Here is a 21,895-nt window from a genome sequence, read left to right as displayed (position 1 = left end):
TTTGATTCTGATTTCAAGTTGGTTGCAAGCTGTAATTGTAATGCAGGGTAGGTATGCTGAAGAGCCATCTACAAAGGTCTCCCCTTCAGCATATTTTTTTCTCTGTGTAATTTAGTGCACTAACATGTGTAGGAACTGTGAAGGGGGGTGAGGGGAAGAGGAAATAAGCTTTGTGACCCAGTTTTATACACAAATTAGAAGGCTTAATTTGAGACACGATCATTTCATCAGGTGTGTGTTGCAACTTAAACTGGCAGGATGATTGGGTCCCTGGAGAGAGAATTTAATTTTAATTTTTTTTCCTGCCCTAAATGGAAAGCTACTTGATATGTGTTTTAGTATATATGGATTTTGCACCTGCTGCTAGCATTGTGACAGATAGAGGTAGTTACAAAAAATTAACGTAAATTTATAAATAAAGTCACAACTGCAAAGGTTAAGCTAAAGGCAGGGCCTGCCACTGGACTTAGTAATTGAAGAAGCGACCTGGTTTTCTTTCTTCCCTCAGCCCTCTACCTTATGGCAAGTCTGAAACTATGGAATGTGACATCAAACTGAAGTCACAAAGTTTCAGGTATTTTAGGGAAATCCTCTCTCTGGAATGGAGAGGAGACCCTCTTCTCCAGGAGCTCCTCTCGCTGTCCCAGAAAGTGCAGTAAAGAGAAGGGTGGTTAGAAGCCTTCTTCACTTGTCACTTTACTCTCGCTTGCTACTAGAAGAGGAAAGGTGATCTCCTAGCATGTTGCAGCATATCCCCTCCCCACTGAGGACCAGAGCCTATGAGTCCAGCTGCCCTCAGAAACACAGCGGTGGCTGCCCGTACTTGAGTACCTGTGAGTGAGCTTTACAGTAACACCTTAAAGAAGACTCTCTGCCTTCAATGCTAGAAGAAACCTGTGATTGGCCTTCAAAGGCAAAAGCAGGGAAGCAGCTTGCCTGAAGGAGACCAGAAGCACTGGTTCCTATTGCTGAGCCCTTCTGGAAGAAGGGATGGTGTGGTTTCTCAGCTTCATGCGGGATTTGTGCCAGTGGTATGGATTGCTACTGGTTCAGTTCTGTAAAACCTCCAATCTCATTTCAGTAAAAGTTTTGTTAATGTGTATCCAAAGCTGTGCACACACTGCTAAAATCCACTTTGCTGAAGTGCTTTCTGGTCATGGTTTACATTCTCCTTAGAATGAATCACAGATGTTTGTTTTGGGGTTTTTTTTTTTCCCCCCCTAATCCCATCAGTTACATGGTGGGCTAGCAAGCTGTGGTTTGAACTAGGTCTGTTAAATTTTTTACTTCACAAACAAACTAGTGGTAATGTGGGAAAGGAAAGGCTTATAGTTCAAACACCCAAAGGATGATCATATCTACTTCCTCAGTATATTGGATTTATATGTCCAAGTTTTGGTAGCAGGAGGGCTGCAGGGGTGGCCTCTGTGAGAAGAGACTGGGGCTGCCAGACACAGCTGGCTCCAAAACAGACCCACCACTGTCCATAGCTGAGCCCATCAGTGAAGCTGGTGGCACCTCTGTGGAAACATATTTAAGAAAGGGTAGAACATGCTATGTAGCAGTTGTGAGGAAAAAGAACCGAGACAGCCCTGCAAACACCCAGGTCAGTGAAGAAGGAGAAGGAAGAGGTGCTCCAAGCTCAGGAACAGAGATTACTCTGCAACCCATGGAGAAGACCATGGTGAAGCAGGTTGTCGTGAAGCAGGTTGTCCTTCTGCAGTCCATGAAGGACCCTGTCAGAGCAGATATCCATGCTGCAGCTCATAGAGGATCCCACGCCAGAGCAGGGGAACCACGTGAGGGGAAAGGAGGGACAGAGAGGAACTGTAATGGACTGACCACAATCCCCACTCCCTGTCCGCCTGTGCTGCTCGGAGCAGGAGGAGGTAGAAGAGCAGAGGAGTGAGGTTGAGCCTAGGAAGAAGGAGGTTTAGGGGAGAGGTGGAGTTTTAGTTCTTTCTTAGTTTCTCACCTTCCTACTCTATTTCTAATTGGCAATAAATTAAATTAATCTTCCCCAAGCAGAATCTGTTTCACCTGTGATGGTAAATGGTAAGTGATCTCCCTGTTCTTGGCTCATGAGCTTTTCCATCTTATTTTCTACCCCCTGTCCCTTGAGGAGGGGGAGTAAGACAGCAGCTGGGTGGGGGTCTAGCAGCTTGTCAAGGTTAACTCACCACACTCAGTTACAGTATGGCCACACAGAAAGTTGATTTGGTAAATGGCACATACATGAAATTAATGAAATCTCCAGTCTTGGTGAGAATGAACAGCCAGCACCATGTGGAGGTGCAAACTTCCTTGAACCGATCTCCTGACAACACGGCAATCTCTCTGTCTACCAGTGGCTGATCTCCTCTGACAAAATCTTACTCTCACTGGTTATGCCAAATGCTGGCTCAGTTCTACAGCATGATTTACTGAAAGGGTGGCACTCTGTCAGTAGATCAGTTTACTTTTCAATAGTCTGAGTCTGAAATTCTCTCAATCAAATGGACACTGTACCAGCAGTTGTTATTTATAAAGTGATTTGAAGTCCTTTTTGTATCATTGGAAAGGATAGCTTGCAGTTGTCTTGACAGAAAACTTTCTCTTCAGGGTTAGCTAATTTTTTTGGGGAGGAAACCAATGTGTCTTTCAGGATGCATTTACAACATTATTTGATTTTAAGATCAGTGAAAGGGAAATTAAAGCAGGTTTGAAAGTTATCAAAGCTGTAAACTTCTGCAGTCCAAACTACATATATGCATGCTCTATCAGTTTTACTTAAGTATTGACTACAAGAATGTAATGAGGCAGCATGGAGCCTCCTGAAAGGATTTCTGATATTTTTTTTTTTTAAAACCAATGAATCATATATAGCACATGGCCATTCTTCTTCCTGTGCAGGGTCAGACAGACAGCTTAATGTTATTCGTTCCTCATCAGCCTTTGATAGATGTTGTGGAGTCAATATGGATATGTTATCCTAGCGCATCTGCAGGAAGAGATAAACTTTGATAGAACTATGGCTCGTGTTTCATAAACCAGATCTGAAACCATACCAGAATGGATCAAGGAAATTTGCTGTAGTTGCTGATGTTGCTCTGTAAGAAGTTGTTAACCTGCTGTTCAGAAGAAAGGTGACATAAATATCCCTTTTTGCCTTCTAGACTGCTGAAGAAAGACTTACCAAATTACTAAAACTGGGTAACCTTTCTATTTGTGCTATTTTTTCTTAATACGCTTAAACTACTGCTAAACTCAAACCTTTTCTCTTCCTTAGGTCAAGATATGCTTCACCATGTAAGCTGCAGTTTTCCATAGTCAGCTATCAACAGGGTTCATAGTTTCTCTCTGCTGGAGCTGAGTCACGTTGTCCTTCGCAGAGACTTCATAGTGCAGTTGGACTCGGTAACTCCAGTGCAGGCGGTGCGTGAGAATGGGGAGCCACACCAGAGGGGAAAGGTAAGGAGTAAGTCGTTATATAGATGCAATACTGGTGTAGTGACGAATGTGTGAAGTGATTTGGAAAAATGTCTTTACAGGTTGGATAATATTATTTCAACAGCTGCTGTGTGATTTATTATCTCTGTTCCCTCTCCTGTAATATCACCTAGACATCCTTTAAATAGAAAGAGTCCCTGAAGTCACACCTTTTAATTGAGAAGGGATGGTGAAAGAGAAAAAACCCCTAGCATTTAATTAGCTCTAGAAAATGCTTTTCTTTTAGATGCATTTCTAAACTGCTCCTTATAATCCCATAGTGCTTTTCAGTTAAGTACCTCATAGCACTTCTCAAGCCGAAGGTCACTGCAGTGTAGACAGTGAGAAAAGTCCTACTTGTAGGTACAAATTACTGTCTCTGCTGTTCAATCTGATTTTCAATAGTACAATTGTCATTTGGGCACAAAAAACTTGTTTTCAACTTTGGATCTGTTTTTACACCGGCACTTCTACTGGCTTCAGTGGATTTTTTTTTTCTCCTAGTGCAAATGTTAGAGGAATGAGACATAGGAAAAGCATAACAACATAAGAGGTATGTGACTTTCCGCTTAAGACTATGTTGACTTGCTGTTGATTTTGGAAAATCTTCAACACACGTAAGTCCTAAGGACTTTAAGCATACATATAAATCAAATATGTGCGTAAATTGAACATGTAGTAGGTTATACATGTAAACTAGAATGAAAAACTGCACAGAACTTGCTTCACCACTGAAAAATAACAAAGGATTTCCCCAGCATCTGTTGACTTAGAATGGTCTTCTAAACAAGTTCCAGGTAAAAAGGATAAGTATTTATCTTCAGTTTTAGCATAAAAGAAAAAAAAAGTATTTTCTGGCGATCATAATGAACTAAAATCTTGTATGACAGTACTGAATTTTGAAATAGGGTTAAAACTTTAAATAGGAAAAATTTTATACAGGAAAATGTTTATATTTGTACCTCATTTCCTATATTTTTCTACATACACACAAAAAAGTCAGAGAGGACATTTTTTATCTAATACCTAGAACCTCTACCAAAATTAACGTGCTCAGGTAACGTTCTCAATGGAGAATGTGGCTCTCATTTTTGGCTGCAAGGGATTTTGTAAGGTAGGTGACAAGAAAATGGGATATAATGCTGAACACTAGAGTACAGAAAATATGAGATTTGGCAGCATTTCCTTCAAAACAAAAAGAGATTTAGAAGCCTGTGTTGGGATTTGTTTCACCTAACTTTCCCCATGTGCAATATAGGTGTCTGTAGCAGAGCTAGACATCCAGGAGCTTTTCAGTTGATGGGCACTTTTAGGGAATGATTCATCTCATTGCTAAAATAGGGCAAATGAATTGTGTCATGTAAATGTGTGTTCCTTTCTGTTGACTAACCATGTATTGACATTTGACCAGTTGGAGACCAGCTGGATGGAACATAAGAATCGGTATGATGGATCTATCCCAGAAGTGACAATGATAATGGTTTTGAAAGAAACACTTTACAGAAAATACCAGCAATTCATTTACATAATCAGCAATAATGAGAGACTGTCTCACAATAGCCAAACAATCCTGTTAAGGCACTTTTAAAATCCCTATACACAGGAGATGGTATTGTCTTCAATTCAAAATGTGGAATGGCAATAATCTAAATAACTGTTTTTCCAGTTTCCCTTTTTTTGGGGGGTGGGGTAGATATTTTCCTTGGTTTTTTTTTTTTCCTTTTTCCTCCCCAATAATTTCTTCTATGATTCTCTTCCCTTCTACTGCAAAGATGTTTTTTCTTCTTTTAGGTATGTGTGTTTATTCCAATTCAGCTGGATTTTTTTCCCCCAGAGTAACATATAAGCCTCTCCAACTCTTGGAGACAAATCAATTTGCTCCTGAAAGTAGCTTGCTTGGATTTGAGCTGAGAAAGTGCTGCAGGGTGAATGGAGCAAGCATGCTTATGTTTTGTAAAGTATATGCAGCTTGTACTGATCTGATGGTGTGCTGCTGCTGCTAGCCAACAGCTACCACATCCTGCCTTCCTGCTACTGGGTTTTATTCTGAGACCCTTGTGCCTAATAAGCGGCATAGCAGGATGCCAGCAATATGTTCTGAAGAGCATGAGTAATTCCTGGTGTCTGAGAACAAAATTAGGATAAGCACCCCTATGAAAAGCCAGTAATTCCTCCTTATTTCAGCCTCTGTGTGCTCTGAGTCACACTTCAGATGATGCCCTAAGGTCAGTCAGAAAAGAGATCTGAATTTCAGTGCAGCTTAAGGGTGCACCACCATTGCTGGGGAAAATACTTGTCCATTTAAAAGTCCTTTTAACAAAGGCAACTAACTCAATACAAGGGGAATTTTACAGGCAGAACAGCTTGCCTTGCAGCTGCTTTGGCCCTTACATCTGTTAAGTTTTACCCCAATAATTTCACCTTATAAAAAGCGTCCTTAACTAGCAATGGGGAAAACTGCAAAGGAAGTGCACATAGGGTAAAAAAAAAAAAAAAAAAAAAAAAAAAAACACCCTGAACTTCAGTGGAACTTGGCAAATAGTTTAGTGTCTGCTTTGCCCAGGAATTTGTGTTGGCTGCTCTGGTTGTAGCTGTGGTGACAGGATGCATTGGAATCTTTCTTGGATTTGATTTTCGGGGGGTGTTCCCCAAGTGCAGCCATTTGTGTTGCAGGACAAAAAGCCAAGCTCTAGCTAATAAATGTCGCAAGCAAAAGTCAGTCTTTTGGCAGACTTGACCACTGCTACCTGTTGCAGGGTTTACTGATGTTTCTTCTGAAGCCAGTGATGTTATCCTGGACAGTGTTGGACCACTGGGTTTGATCCACCTCAGCTGTTGATCACAGTAGGCAGAGGTGTAAGCATCCATCACCTCTAGAAATTGCATCCTTCAAAGCAAAGCTTAAAAAATTGCTTCTATGCCTATCTTCTCCAAGTCCTTTAATTAAGAGCTTTGCAATTAATATCGCACAGTGGTCTTGCATCAACCACAGATTTTGCTTGTAGGTCCTACTTTAGTCTTGAAATACATCACATATTGCTTCTCCTTATGAATTTAGTTAAGTCAAATGTATGTTGTCCTTTCATGTACCTTGTTTAGCTTAACCATGATCCTGTGTTCTGCCACCTTTAAATGAAGCCGGTTCTACAACAGTGTAGACCACGTCAAACAGAAACTTTTGTCAGCATTATGAAATCATTTAAATGTAGAGCATTGTTCTTGGTTTTAAGAGACACAAGCATCTTCATCTAGTCTTGTCAGTAAACTGTCATTAGCAGCACAGTGTGGTGTGCTTGCAGACCAGGTATGTACAGTTCTGGCAAAAATGTTTCTCGCAAGGGTCTTGTGGTTTGACCCCAGTCAGAAACTGAGCACCATGCAGCCGCTCCTACGCTCCCCTCCAGTGAGATGGGGGAGAGAATCAGAAGGCTAAAAGTGAAAAAACCCATGGGTTGAGATAAAGACAGTTTAATAGGTAAAGTAAAAGCCACACATGCAAGCAAAGCAAGGCAAGGAATGCATTCGCTGCTTTCCAGGGGCAGGCAGGTGTTCAGCCATCTCCAGGAAGGCAGGGCTCCATCACACGTAATGGTGACTTGGGAAGACAAACGCCATCACTCCGAACATTGCCCCCTTCCTTCTTTTTCCCCCAGCTTTATAGGCTGAGGATGACATCATATAGTATGGAATATCCCTTTGGTCAGTTGGGGTCAGCTGTCCCAGCTGCGTTCCCTCCCATCTCCTTGTGCACCCCCAGCCTGCTCGCTGGTGGGGTGGTGTGAGAAGCAGAAAAGGCCTTGGCTCTGTGTAAGCACTGCTTCACGATAACAAAAACATCTCTATGCTATCAACCTGTTTCCAGCACAAATCCCAAACAGCCCCATACCAGCTACTATGAAGAAAATTTAACTCTATCCCAGCCAAAACCAGCAAAGGTCTGCACTAGAGGGGAGCTTCCTAAACCTTGCCTGGATGTTTCTCTACTGAGGATAATAATAACAAATAGTTAATAATAGAGGTAATAATAAAGATTACTAATAGATAATAATAAAGGTACCACATGCATTTCAAAGATTTGAGTGGCTCCATATTTAGCCCTGGAAATGTTGTCCTGCTCCCTAGCTTCTCAAACTCTCCTCAGAGAAGGGAAGAATCTGTTGCCATCACAGGACAAAATTACTGGTGAGTTTTATGAGGGAGGAAGCTGTAATTCCTTAATGGACAAATGAAGCACAAAACTAACCTGTGGCCTATCAGTACAGGTGAGGTGGAGACAACAATGCCTTTCAGATATGACTGTTCAGATAATACACATTGCATTCTTAGAAATACTGCCTCTTATCGGTCTGGTTTGCATTACCTGGGAGGCATGCAGTCCAAGAAGCCATAAACTTGTTCCATCTAGAAAGAAGACAGATGAAATCCTCTCTGAAATCTAGGAGGAAGCTGGCTGGGTAGCAGAGTAACATCTAGTACAAAATACTTTAAAATATGGACAAAAAAACCCACAAACCCCTATATTCCTGGAAGAGGACACTGGAGATCTACCTGGAGCCAAGAGTTAGATCCTGCAAGAACATGGGCCTGCCTTCTAATTCAGTACTTCAGATTGCACAGGGTATAGAGGCGTTAAGGCATTACCTAAGGCATCACTGTACAAAATGCAAGATGAAGGACAAGGTATTTCAGAAATGCAGCAGATTCTTCAGCTTTGTGGAACATGTTAGGTGTGTGGGGTTTCTTATTTGGAAGGAAGAGGAAAAGGGCAAGACATCTGCTTAGCTCCAGAAAGGGTTGTCTTTCAATTTTCTATGGTGATAGCTTTCTGGAGGTGTGTAGCCTTTTATTCATGCATACAGTAAATGGCTGACCGAGAAATCTGTGTAAGGTAAATGTCCTACTTCCACTGAAATCAGCTGGGGTAGGGAGGTTCTCGGTGCCTTTTCTTAATGGGATCAGAATCAGTATCTTAAAAGACTGTTATCATATATTAATAGAATAACATTGCTAAATGCATTTTGACTGACAGGCAATCCTAGGTTGCACTACCAGGGCCCTACAAGGTATGGGGTACGGAGGTGCCTGACCATTGACAGGGGTCTCTGGTTGGTTGGTTGGTTGTTGTTTGACTTCCTACTTTCAGACACCACAGTTTAGGGCAGCTGGTCAGATGAAAGGTCCACTGACTTGCTGGAATCATTAAAGCAATGTGCTGCTTCCTTGAGGGACAAAGCACAAGACCTGTCCTCTTTACAGCATGGCTGTTTTAGGCAGAGGAAGTTAAAAACTACCCCAACAGAATATAAACAGAGACACCTGTCCAGAAGATGTTCTGATCCACCAAACTAGACTGCCTCACCCTATGGTGGTAAGAGTCATGATGAGACCGGAGTCATAACGGTCTAAGGATAGACAGAGTCTGAAATTTGCTGTTTCTGTTTCAGATCTGAAGGTGGCTTACATGCCCAAAAGCTTGTGCATATTCCTTCAATAATAGTAGCTGCCCCCCCTTGAAGGCATTCTCTAAAAATTTCACCTTCTGTTTTTAAGAGGATGAAGCCAATTAGTATAAAACAAACTTTTTCTGAGATTCTTTCATTACAGATGAAAAGTTGCACAGACACGTATATGTCTCTGACAGATAACTCTATTTTCTAATGGTTTTCTGTTTCATATTTCAGCATGCTCTTCAATATTAGCCTGCTTGCCATTTTTGATAAATTGCACCCTGAGTTTACTACACACTGTATTTCTGCCTGTGCTGTTTTTCAGCTGTGGTTTTGTAATTTTTAGAGCTTTATCAATAAATAGCGATGTGGGCGGTTTTGTTTGGTTGTTGTTTTGTAAAGCTTTTTTGTTATACAAAATAATCTACAAAACACTCTCTGGACTTCTTTTGATGTTGCTGGCATCTGGTTCTTAATCTCTGAAGTCTTTCTTTCCAGAAGCCTCTTGGATGACGAGACTATTTTTATTCAGAGATACTGAACGCTGGTTATTGTCATGGGAATGGTAGGTGATCACACCTACAGTACTATCCAGACTCCCTACTGCTCTGCAGCTGCTGAAGTTTCCACTTGGAGGTACGCTTTAGAAGTGGTGCCTGAGCTGTTTGCGTACCTATGCTGTAACTTGGCACCCATCTGGAAAGACAACTGCATTTCCTTGTGTTCCCTCGATTATGCTCTTTTCTGTAGGAAAACCAAAGCACAGCTGTCTCAATCTCTAAAAAAATATGCTGCTGCATTTCATTGTCCTGACTGACCAGACTTCAGAAAGGATGCCACAGCTTGAAATTTGCAGAGATGCTGCAAGCGTGTGAGTGGATGTTAAGTTTATAATCACCAATGTCCGTAATGAAGGCATTGCTTTATAATGTTCTTCTAATAGTAAATGGCAACACAGCTGGTGACTTTCTTCCTGCTGCTTTAAAGCACTCTATTGTTCCATCAGAGGATGATGCTCAGAAAAAAAGAGTATTGTTAAGCCACACTGAGCAACTGACCACCTTCTTTAGCAGCGTAAAGCATTTCTCTTCTTGTGTTTCTTAGCTGAGTATTGAGTTCTAGGCTTTTGCCCTCATCCCTTGGTGTCTTATCCACATTCCTGGATACCGTCCAGTTCCTTCTGTTAAAACACTGCAGTTGCTATTGTGCTGCAGCGTATGTATTGACGGATGGATGCTGAAATGCCAGGCTGTGCTTCTGGTTGACTTCTGCTGACTGACTTAAAGGTTCGCCACTTTGATGTGTTACATTATTAGTACTTCTCTTTATCTAGTGTTTCTGATAGAATGCTTTTGTGTTACATTTGAGGTTTGGATTTAAAAAAGAAAAATCAATTTAAAGTTTCCTTTACATTAGGAAGACTAGACAATGGTCACAGCATACCAAAACTGCAAAAAAAAACCCCAAACAAAAACCCCTGGAAAAAAATCTAGAGAAAGTAAGCAAAATTAATATTGTGGAAAACCTTAATGAACAATGAAAATTGTTTCTAATAAAAGCCAAGCCTAAATAACCTACTCTCTTACAAATGTCTACCTAATTATTGGTTTATCCTTGAGGTAAAATCCTTTTAATTGGCTTTCGGAAAGTCTGAATGAAAACCCCTGATGTTTCTGTCACAATTACCCAGGAAGAAGATACCTTTTGGTTTTGTTGGCTGAGGTTTTTTTAACCTTAAAATCTGTTTTACCCCACTTGCTCCCCAGCTTTGGGCTGGGTCTGTTCAGGGCTATTTTCATTTTAAAGACCCCTCCCCTAACCACATTGGAAGAACAGACAGAAATCTGAGGGGAAAAAAATCCTTTTATATGTGAAGATGGTATCAACATCAGCAACATTATTTTCACTTTAGCAAGAAGAAAAGCAATAGCGAACTAGCGTTTGGGTGCCTCAGGAGAACAAATAGAACAGTTAACACGGCGCAAGGATAAATGGTGTGTTGTCAAGAAGCTGATTTCATTCAGCAATGTACTTTTCAACACCCATCTAGTTCCGAGCAAGTGGTTAGTCTCAGTTTGGGAGCTCTATTGCGTGGTTTGAAACCTAGTTCAGGACCTAGCTGACCTGCAGTTGCTCAGGCACCCCCAGCTCACCAGAAACCCCAGACGCTCCAAACCCCGATGCACGGGTGGACAAGGCAGATGCCTTTTGTTCTGTTGTACTAATCTCTTCTGCATTCCTCCCACGTACGGTCTCGTATCTCATTGCCTGGTGTTGCTCTCTATCAGAGGTATACTTCGGTGGAGGAACCGTGAGGGAAAAACCTTTCATTTTCCACAAATGCGCAAGTCGGTCGGTTAAGTCAGAAAACTTTAGTGTCTCGCATTTGGAAAAAAAAAACCCCATTCGTTTCTGGCATGCCAGGTGGCACTGTTTTTGTTAGGAATGATTCAGTGCTACTGGAAGTCAGTGTTTACACTGATTATGAATATTAACAACTCCTGGTCGGGACAGCGTAACACCGGAGAAGAAAGGACAAGGACTGGCTATAAAATAAGGTCTTACATAATACTAAAGCGAGAGAAGACCTGGAAGGCGGCATTCAGGATTAACGGAGTGACAGGCACCGCACACACAAAAAATAAAAAGTGAGAGAATTTCTCTCCACAGACGGGGTGCTGGGAAAAGCCCCCTTCGCGCGGGGCGACGGCAGGCAGGGGGAACGGCCCAGCAGGCGGTGACGGCCCGCTCCTCGCCGGCGGACCCAAAGCCCCTGAGGAGGGCAAGAGAGCGAACAAAAGCGGTGAAGTTCACATACAGACCGGCCGCAACGACGGCAGCCCCCGGCCGCCGCCTGCGAGGACTTGCCGGGGCCGGGAGGGGCCCGAGGCCGCCCCCGCAGCCGCCTCCTCCCTCAGCGCCGGCGACGCCCGTTGGTCCTTGCGGCGCCCGCACGCGCCCGGCACGCCCCGCCCCTCCCCTGCGGAGCGCGCCCGGCGGCGGCGACGGCCCCTCGAGGCAGCCCGGCGCGTCCCCGCCCGCCGCCGCAGCCGCCGCCGGGCGGGACCATCTCTCCCCTTGGCGAGGGGGGGGGGCCGCGCTCCGCCCCGGCTCCCCGCCTGGCCCGCCTCCCCCCCGCGCCGAGCCGAGCGCCCCTCCGCCTGGCGCGCGGCGTGGTCACGCCCAGCGCATGCATTAGCGCCCCCCGGTGCGGGGCGCGGGCGCCGGAGCATCCTCCGGCGCGGCGGCTCCTCCCCGGCACCTCGGAGCGCCGCGGGCGCGGAGCGGGTCTCAGCGCCAGCCGTGCGCGCTCCGCCGCCCCTCTCTGCGCCGCCGGACAACGCCATGAAGCCGGCGGTGCTGGAAGTAATGAGGATGAACCGGGTGTGCAGGATGGTCCTGGTCACTTCCGTGGGCTCCTTCATCCTCGTCATCTTCTATTTCCAAAGTATGTTGCACCCAGGTAGGGCACCGGCACCGCCGCACCGCAACCGCACCGGCACCGCAACCGCATCGGCATCGGCGCCGGCCCCGCGGAGGGCAGCGCCCGGCTCCGTGCCGGCCCTCGCTCCCCGCCGGCGCAGGTGACGGGCGCCCCGGGAGCCCTCGCTGGCCGCCGCCGGCCCCGGCTCTCACCTCCCGGCGGCGCTGCGGCAGGCGTGGGGCTCAGCGGCGGCGGGCGCAGCGCCCTGCAGCCCGGCCAGCAGCCCCGTCCCGGCTACCGCCCGGGGCAGCCGCGGGAAGCTCGTCTCGCCCCCCGCAGGAAACTTCCCACGGGAGGGAGGAAAGTTTGGAGATTTTTAAGAATTTTATTATTTTCCGCCTTATTTTGCGTGTCTGGGGGAAGGGGAACGGGGGACGGCACTGGCCCGGGGACCCGCCGTGGCGGAGAGCTGCGCCGGGAGCTGCCCGGTCCCCGCGGGCCCCTGCCCGCTGAGAGGGGGACCCCCGGCTCCCCCCGCTTCCCCCCGCCGCCGGGGCTGCGGCCCTGGGCTCCGCTGCTTTTCGTTTTTGGGGGTGTCGGGGACACCGCGGCCGGCCAGGGGCACTCGCCACCGCCGGCGGGCAACTTCGTGCCGGCTCGCCCAAGTTGGCCGGAGCGGAGGGGATGGTTGCCCGGCCCGGGCCATCCCTGCCCGCGATCGGGGGGGGAGCCGGGAGCCCGGAGCGGGGGTGCTTCTGCCCGGCCCCCCCTCACACCTGGGCGGTTTGGGCGGCTGCGGAGCTCCGGGGGGTGCTGCTGGCTGGGCACGGGCGGCCGCACGGCCCCAGAGTGCGGGGTGGCATGGAGGGGGGTAGTAAGTCCTGATCCGAACTCCTGGCTACCTAACGCGACTTTAATTTTCCAGTTTACAAGTGTGGCAGACGCTAGGGATGGAGCTGTACTGGGGGTGGCGGATACTGGCTCCCGTGGAAGGCACTCGTAGGTTGACTCCTGATCCACAGGAAGGTGGGATTGGGCCACGGGAACTTTGTGCGGTGTCTGCTGTGCTCGCAGATCCATTGTGGATTGGAGTGAGACCGCTTTGTGCAGCTGGCTGTGAAATTTATCCAGCATGGCCAAAAAAAAAAAAATTACTTTTGATGTGTCCGTCTGTCTCACTTTTTCCCTTTCCTGCCTGAGAAATGAGGTGGAAATTGCACTTGCAGTGTCTTTTTGCAGGGATCTGACAGCTGAGCAGAGGAGTGAGGCTTGTGAGAGGGAGTGATACCTCTTCGCAGACCAGCAGCTGTAGCTGGCAGAGTGGCCACGCTTCTTGGCGGGCGAGTTTTCTCAGCCGGACCTGTAAATCTCTCCTACCAGCTCTCGAGTGTGGTGGCTACAGGCATAGCTGTAGCAAACAAGGGAATCTCCCAGCTTGGTAAAAAAGAAAAAGGACGTAGTCAATTTGACTCTTTCTTTCTAAACCATAGTTGATGAAAAATGATTTTTCCTTAAAGTTTTTGGAGTCAAAAGGTTGAGGCTTAGTGCACTAAGATTACGAATCGGTAGATTGGTTCTGTGGTGAAGCCAAGTCCTGTTCGGTGTTTTTCTGTCAGCTGTCTGCTCCCCTGAAGTTGGTATCGTTTGCTTGATGAATGTGTTCTTGTATGGTGCCCATCTGTGCTAATACCTGCCAACTCCTTGGAAAATTTAGTATATTTTTTCTTTCCTGCTGTGTCCGCTCCATGCTTCCTGGTTTCACAAGGAGTGCTCAGCCCTTAGCAGACCTGGGGAAGGCATTATTTCAGGGCTTCAGGGCACCGTGCAGAATTGTTGGTTGTAACACAGCTTCACCAATTTAATAAAAGTCTGATATTTTCATTGGTTGCTTTCCATAGGTAATATAGTTTGCACACATACTCAGAAAATTTGGCCAAGAGTTATTATTTCCCCTTATTTCAGATGAATTATACTACTGGAGCACAAACTCAGCATGCAGTAGGTGAGAGATTAATTTAAATATTCTTCTGTGAATTTTTGAATGCAGAAAAATCACCTTTCAAGAATTCTCAATATGGTCTATAGCTGACTGCTGGATTATGGTTTTATGTTCATGCTATTGTGAAACTATAAATAGGTTGAGATTTTAGTACAATTCAAAGGATTTACCATAAACTCTGAGGAGAGAATGCAATGCTGTGAAATCACCGTGAGGATAATCTGCACCCATTTTCTGTTTGACACATATTTAAGTTGTTAGCGTCTGTGGAGTAGATCTAGAAATAAATGCGATCACGGCCTGTCCATCTGTATTGTACCGTTTTAATCGTAACCGATTCTACTCTTTTGGTGGGCTGTTTCTGTAGTGGAAACTGCTCAAAATCTGTCAAACTCTAATCTAGACCCATATAGAGTGTGGCCGTTTGCTTTACATACGGTTTGTAAGGCTCGAACAGGGGTCGTTACCAAGTATCTGTTACGCGATTGTGTGTGTTACGATCTTGGTGGTGCAAGTGATAGATTAATGTGGAGTTCTTGAAGGGTCAGGAGAGAGAGATGAGTAGTAGACCTGCCAATGTGATATACATCAGGTAGCAGATAATTTTGAGGCATTATACCCTTATTTTAAGATACGTTAGTAACCTTTCTTGATGTATGTCTAAAGTCACTGGAGCCAGACCCTGGGCAGAGTGCATGTCACGGTGGGATGGCATTGAAAGCTTTCAAAATTTTGGCCGATGCCCTCTTAGCTGTGGAGGGTGTTCTAAATTTTAGTTGATCTCTGCTGGAGAATGTGTCTTTGGACGGCTACTGGAGGGAGCGGTCTCATACCCTGACTTGCCAGCTGTCACTGTTGCTGGTAGCTTACCGTACTCCCCAAGACGGGTACTCTGCAATCAGATTTAGCTGAAAAAAATCCCACCCAAACCTTTTGGATGGAAAATAAGGTTTTCAGTTAAGTTCTTTGCAAGAAGTGTCAGCTCCTTATTCAAAATCTGGCAATTTCTTCATCCCACAAGTTCTCTTGGTGAATTTCAGGAGGCTCTGCATACAGAGCTTTCCAAACAATTTTAGGCATGAGATCGCAAAGGTGAAAGATACTAGAAGGCCACCAAATGATGTCCACCCTTGGGGACAAGACAGCTCTTCATCTGTTAGATAGGTGTTTTCCATTATAGGAGGTCTGAATGTGGATCTCTTGCAAGAAACATTAGACAAATTTCTGCTGACAGTTTGTTGGTTTTGTTTGTTGGTTTGTTTTACTTTGGGATAAATAAATAGGAAAATGACATAGTTGACAGAAGTTTCTTAAAAACAAACAGAAAACACCCTAACACCTAAAAACACACCTGAAGCCTGAAGCAGGGAAGGTGAGCTTGCCCTTATCTTATTTATCTTATTTATCTTATCTTATTTATCTTATCTTATTTATCTTATCTTATTTATCTTATCTTATTTATCTTATCTTATTTATCTTATCTTATTTATCTTATCTTATTTATCTTATCTTATTTATCTTATCTTATTTATCTTATCTTATTTATCTTTGCGAAAGAATGTGCTGTTGTGTCCCTTGTGCTGTATCTCAAATACCAGCGTATTGGAAGGACATCAGGTGCTTTTTACTCCTTGTTCTTTTTGGCTCCATACCCGTTCTTGGCTGGCAAGTTGGTGGTAAATGTGCTGTCTGGTTAACACACCTTTGCATTGTCTGAATTTTGGCAGAAATTTGCCTATGTGCTGGGGAACCCACCCTCCCAAATGAGGTTGCCTGACCAGTTGCTGGTAGGGGAAGGTGAACGGCGCTGCTCTCTGGTGCTCAGAGGCACTGTAAAGAAAACTCTGGAGATGATCCTGGCTTTTGTGGATTTGGGGACTATTTGCTCCTGAGGGAGGAAATGGCAGCCAGGACTTTGTTGCCTTTAGCTCTTTCTGAAAAGAAAAAACCCAACACATTCTGCAGTGTTTGCTGTAGCTGGATGGAGATTTTCCCTGGCTCTTTGCTCAGAATGTTTCCCCCCTTCACTCTCCTGCCATGTGCTACCTGCATAACCGTGCAACCTGATTATTACTCCATACTCCTGGATCTCCTGTCTGTGTACGATGGGTCAGTCCCGGGATTTTAGATGACAGCCCATCATAGTTGGATCTGCTGCCTTTCCTGTGAAACCGGTTTGCTCACTAGTCCTTAGCCTGCCTACGCTTTGACAGATTCGTTTGCTTTCTTCTGTAGACATCCCAGCTGCAGTGAGTCGGGGGGAACTGTGTCAGTAAATGTGGGCAGGAGCTGCTTTGCTAGGCTGGGGTCAGGCTGGCAATGTGCTGGGATCCATCAAGATGAAAACTTCCACATAAAGATAGAATAATTAATACTATCTTTATCTTACCCGAGACAGCTTTATGAAACTTAACTTATTCTAAACCTGATTTTTTTCCCCTCCTACTGCAGACCAGAATGTTTTTGCTCCATTTTTCATCTCCTGTTTTAGACCTCTACTGTTCTCCTATGGATGCTAACAAAGGTTAGATCCTCAGACTTGTGTCCTGTCCATGATCTTCTCAGGTACATGTGCAGCACTATATGACTGACAGCTGCTTGTTCCTTACAGAAGACTGATGTCTACCTTTACTCAAATGTCAGAACAACTCGGATCACCTGAGATTTTTTTTCCCTTATGCCTGAAGACAAGCTCCCATTGGTTTTGATGGAAGATTCTGTTTGAAAATCAATGCAGCAGTCTCCCATCTTGCAATTGATCCTTGCTTTCTCCCCTGCTTATAAAGGGGAATGAGATCTGCAAAGCAGTGGGTGTGTGGCATTCCTTTGATGGACCCTGTATACTGGTTTTAAATTATTCTGTTTGGGATACAGAGAAATGGAGTTCATTTGACAGCCACAAGAATCTGGCCTTCATTTAATTGCGTGCAATGAAATCCATCCCCCAGTCACAGGCAGAAACCCTGCCGTGTGCTTGCGAGGGAGCCGTGCTGTATCCTTTTGTTGGAGTCCTTATAAGCTTTCCATTGATTTCCATGGGACTGCATCATCAGTGTAAACAAACTTGCTCTGGTGCCTCTTTGCAAAGGTATCGGTAGTCTGGAACTGCTTTAAGCTGAGAGTTAAACTGACCTCTGTATCTTCTGAAAGTCTTCCTGGCTAGTGAATATTCAGCTTATTAGAAGAGCAACTTTTTCTGTCTCCGTGCATATGAATGTAGCTTTTTGCAACAACTGCTTGCTGACCTTAAGAAATAAAAATCTTGGTTTGTGATTGTATTCAAGCTAAAATTACCCGGCACTGTCAACAGTAATGTCTTACTCAATTTCAGTTTATCAGAATATTTATCACTCCACAGTTACCATTCCTACAATGTAGGGGTTTTGTAAGATTTTAGTTGGTTTTGTTTTGGTTTTTTTAACTGTGAATCAATATTGGGAAACCATGTGCTGACTTTTATAACATTGTCACTCTGTATTCACAGATGTAAAAGTGTCATGACTTGGCTAACGTCTAACTTTTTCAGAGGTAAAGTCAGTGTGAATGGAAACTTGATTTTTCCTTTAGAAATAAATGTAGAGCAGAAATGCCCAGTGCTTTTTATGAACAAATTTATACACTTGATCAGCTGTGACTAGTATGTCAATTTTACCTCTGTATAGGATGAGCATATTTCTGAATTCTTAAATTGTTTCCATTACTTTTTAGAACTGACAGATGGTTTATCTTGCGCTGTACCATGTAACTAACTCTAAAAGCGGTTCAGAGAATTGGAAGAAATTAGATCCACGTTACTTTTCCCAAAGCCAGCACTACTGTATTTTGGTTGACTCTGTTGCCAGACGTACTGTATCAAATCCTACCTGACAAAGCTGTTGCAGTTGTCCTTGTGTGAATGTCATTCCAGCACAGTTTCCCCCCTCACCCCTCCAAGCCTCTTGGGCTGATGCATATGTATTATGTATCAACTCTAAGGTGATCCTGCGGGAGTTAAGGACAGGGTTGAGAGGCACAAGGGTTTGAGTCTGATGGTTTTCCTTGCAGATTGTTCATGTTTTTCAAGACAAACGTTTGAGTTCTGTGTGTGACTTGTCTAAGTGTCAACACGTATAAAATCAAGCCTGGATGCATGGCTGATGGGCCCCAGCTCAAATCAATGCAAAGAGCAGGAGTTTTCCCCTTCACATTAAGGAAACAAAATTAAGTTCAGGAATTTTGTAGACCTGGTGTGTCCAGGATAAAGATGGAGAGATGTCTGTGGTGGGCCATTTAGATTTGGCAGCCACCTACTATATTACAAAGATAATGTTTCAAAGCACGTTCATGTTTTGTTGGATGTCCCTGTTCCCCGTGGAGCCCATTCGTGTAAGATCTTTGCGGACAAAGTAAGTATTTGTCCTTAGAGTCACAGTTCAAACTGTGGAGTTTGGTTAATTCCTCCTTATTTGTGTTTCAGTATCCAGGTTATAGATAGAGTCCTTTTCTTGCAGGCAGAATGCTTACGTGTGACAAAGTGGCGTTTCTGGCACAAGCCTTGTGCTCTAACTAGAAGATGAGACCACCAGAGACTACAGTGAACCAACAAGAGAATTCAGTTCCTAATTATCTCTGGCTCATGCCTCCAGACAGAGGGATTTTCTTGGATTCCAATTTTGTGAATGTAATCAGTGGAGGATGCAGTGTGTTCCCCTTTCATGTAATTGTTTGGCACCTGAAACTAAGGTTTCATGAATAAATCAAAGTTTTACTGCATATACACTTGGACTCTGTGTCACTTCTCTTGCGTAATGTTGTTATCCCCCATTTTTCATTTAATGCCAGATCAATGAATGTGGTTTGTCGGCTTGCCTTCTCCACGTACTCCTTAATAAGAAGTTAGTTGTTGGTGAAATTGTCTGGAGTAGATCCATTCCCTCCTCTCAAACTGAAGTTGCAGGTTTTCCTATGAATGGCCCATGCTAGATTTCATCTCCCTCCCCACTGTCCTCTTGGGTTGTCACACCAGCTGAAGTATCACTAGGAAATACCTAACAAAAGGCAGCCAGTGCCCAAATGAAGTGCGCTTACACATAAGGAATAAGTGCACGGAGGGTGGTGGCCATCCCGTGGCAGCGTACATCCTCCGCTCTGCTGCCTCGCGATGCCCTGTTCGGTCCCTGGGGGCTGGTGGGGAGCCCCTCGCAGAGGACACGGGGATTGCAGATGTGTCTGTGGGAGCTGGCTTGTTTTGCCTGTTCCACTCTATGGACTTCGAGGGTTGAAAAGCTCTGCGCTGGCAAGTCTCGGAGAGCCAGAGTGGATGAAAGGATCCTCATTTCTGTGACATGCTAACAGGAATTTGACTGAACAGCATGGTATAAATAGGTGCAGGAGAAGCATTTGTTGTTTGGCAGCAAGCAAACTTTGTGTCCATGTGAGTCAGGGAGGCTTCCCTGTATTAATGTAATTTCCCTGCCTTATGCATTTCACATTTAAATATCCAGTTTGGTTTTATTTTAAACTGATATGCTATTTTGATTGCTTTTTACACCTTGCCTAATGTTGGCAATGAAAGTAAATGATAGCTTTGCTTTTGGCCGTATTAATTTTACACATTAGAAATGAGGTCCTAGATGAGACATTAACATTTAGCTTGTAAGCATCGGAAGGGGATGTTATTTAAAAGAAATAAAGTTAGATGGCTGCCATAGGAAACTTTGGAGTAAAATGTCATTAGAGCATACTGACTGACACTTGAGGCTAGATTGGGAAACAATGTTTAAGGTTTTTTTCCTCCTGACAAATTTGAATCTCTGGATTAAAAAAGCTGAGTACAAGCACTTAATAAACTGCTGACTTAGAGCTGTACACACAAATGCAGGTGGATGCGCACATGCACCCACCCATCTGCTCTCTCACTACAAAATCTGTAGTTGGTGGCACAGGTCATCCAAATGCATTGATTTCTGAAGTGCAAATCCTTTTCTCTTAGCAAGGCTGTTGTGAAGAATATGAAGTTCTTTTAAAATAAGTCCCAGCAGTGCCAAGGCCTCCATGTATGTGCCTTTGTTATTTTACTAATTGAAACATATACTCAGTGTGGTTTCTCATCTCTGTTATTTCTTCTCAACTTATGCATGTTTGGAAACATCCAGCTTGAGAGAAGTAATGATTTTATGAATTCTTTCTAGGCTGTGGGAGAGCAGGAATTTTTATGGGGGTATATCAGCTTAAACAGTAAGAGTGCCTCTTCAAGGTAGCCTTCATCTTGCTTGTGCCAGGCTGTAGACACTGAAGGATGACTTTGCATCTGTAACTATCAATCACTGCTGCAATGGCTTCACACTCCTATGAAAAAACTTAAAAGAAAGTGCTGGGGGAAATGGAAAATACAAACCATGCAATGGAGCAGAATTTCTTACGGCACTGTGATTCCAAGGATTTGGGAGATGGTAACTCTAGCCAACAAATGGCATGAAGGTAGGTGGACTGCACCATGGGAAAACAGGTGTGAAATGCTCACATCCTGTAAATGTTGTCTGCTCTTCGTCTTGCAATGAGAAGCAGCCTTGATTTCAAGGATGTGAGTAAAGTGATCTGCATGTGGTTTTGCAGGATCTGCTCCCCCCTTCTCTCTCTTCTCCAGTAGGTGAAATGGGAGGATATGGTCCTTCTCAGCTGTGCTTGGCCTGCAAAGGAACTGCTGCTGCTTTGAACGGCTAAAAGGTGCCGTCTTTAGTAATCTTAATAGCAAAAGATTGACTGCGTCTTTTTATGTCGCTTGGCTGGGTGGTGGAGACGATGGTTTTTAATTGCAGACTCCACACATAATGATCCACAAGGAATAAAAGGCTTCGTTGGGTTTCAGTCCACTTCTCAAGCACATTATACCCTGCACAAGGCAGAGAACTGTGGGGTTTTTTCCTGGTTTGTTTTATTTTAAAAGCCAATGCTTTCTATTCATTTTCAACACATTCTAACAATTCAAAATGCATTTTGTAAACAGTAAGAAGGTGGGTTTCTGGGCCCTCAGTAATGCTTTTTGAAGTCACTTAACAAATGACGTGCTGTGTAGCTAGTCATTTTCATGCTTTTTCTGGCTGATAAATGATTATATAAAGGGGTCAAAAAGTTTAAAATGGATAACTTGTAGGGATTTTTGGACTAGGGAGGGCAGACATATAATTAATAAGGTGGTTTATAACTGGATCCCATGGATGATCTCTACTGTAATACCTTGTCTTAAAACAAAGAGCTTTAGGTAGTTAAAATCCTTTTAAAGACTGTTTGCGTTATTGTGCTTTAAAGTTGATTGGTATGCTGGCAGAACAAAAATGTCTGTATTACCTGAAGTGACCTGACACGGTGTAGCACATTCTGCACCCACATTGGTGGGTACCAGGAGCTGAGTATGTCCTTCTAATAATCTGTATTTTTACAGCCCATGTTGGAAGTGAGAGCAGAGCATTTATAGTAACTGAGGGGGAGAGAATGAACACTTTTTAAACACTTAGTGATTAATAAAATGTGTCAGTTGAGGTCATAGATATAAAACTGATAAAGCCTGTCTTGATTATG

The 21,895-nt window shown here is 44.2% G+C and overlaps 1 protein-coding gene across 5 annotated transcripts in view; it reads left to right on the top strand.

The window, feature by feature from the left end:
- Nucleotides 1-2,915: 2,915 nt before the first annotated feature.
- CHST11 (carbohydrate sulfotransferase 11) overlaps nucleotides 2,916-21,895 on the top strand; it is a 182,651-nt gene continuing 163,671 nt past the window's right edge. Inside the window, exons 1-3 of one of the 5 annotated variants that reach the window (XM_075754465.1) lie at nucleotides 2,917-3,192; nucleotides 3,269-3,450; nucleotides 3,973-4,021. Coding sequence is in view for 2 of the 5 variants with exons in the window: in XM_075754440.1 (XP_075610555.1) it covers nucleotides 12,261-12,378 (118 nt within the window). In the remaining 3 variants the exon portion in view is untranslated. Of the gene's footprint in view, nucleotides 3,451-3,972; nucleotides 4,022-12,004; nucleotides 12,379-21,895 lie in introns of those variants that run through there. The other 4 variants (XM_075754457.1, XM_075754476.1, XM_075754449.1 and 1 more) reach the window with 4 other exon arrangements.

The sequence above is a fragment of the Balearica regulorum genome, chromosome 1 (genome assembly GCF_011004875.1).
Source record: "Balearica regulorum gibbericeps isolate bBalReg1 chromosome 1, bBalReg1.pri, whole genome shotgun sequence".
Taxonomy (NCBI): domain Eukaryota; kingdom Metazoa; phylum Chordata; class Aves; order Gruiformes; family Gruidae; genus Balearica; species Balearica regulorum.
This window is presented reverse-complemented; position numbering and strand designations above follow the sequence as displayed.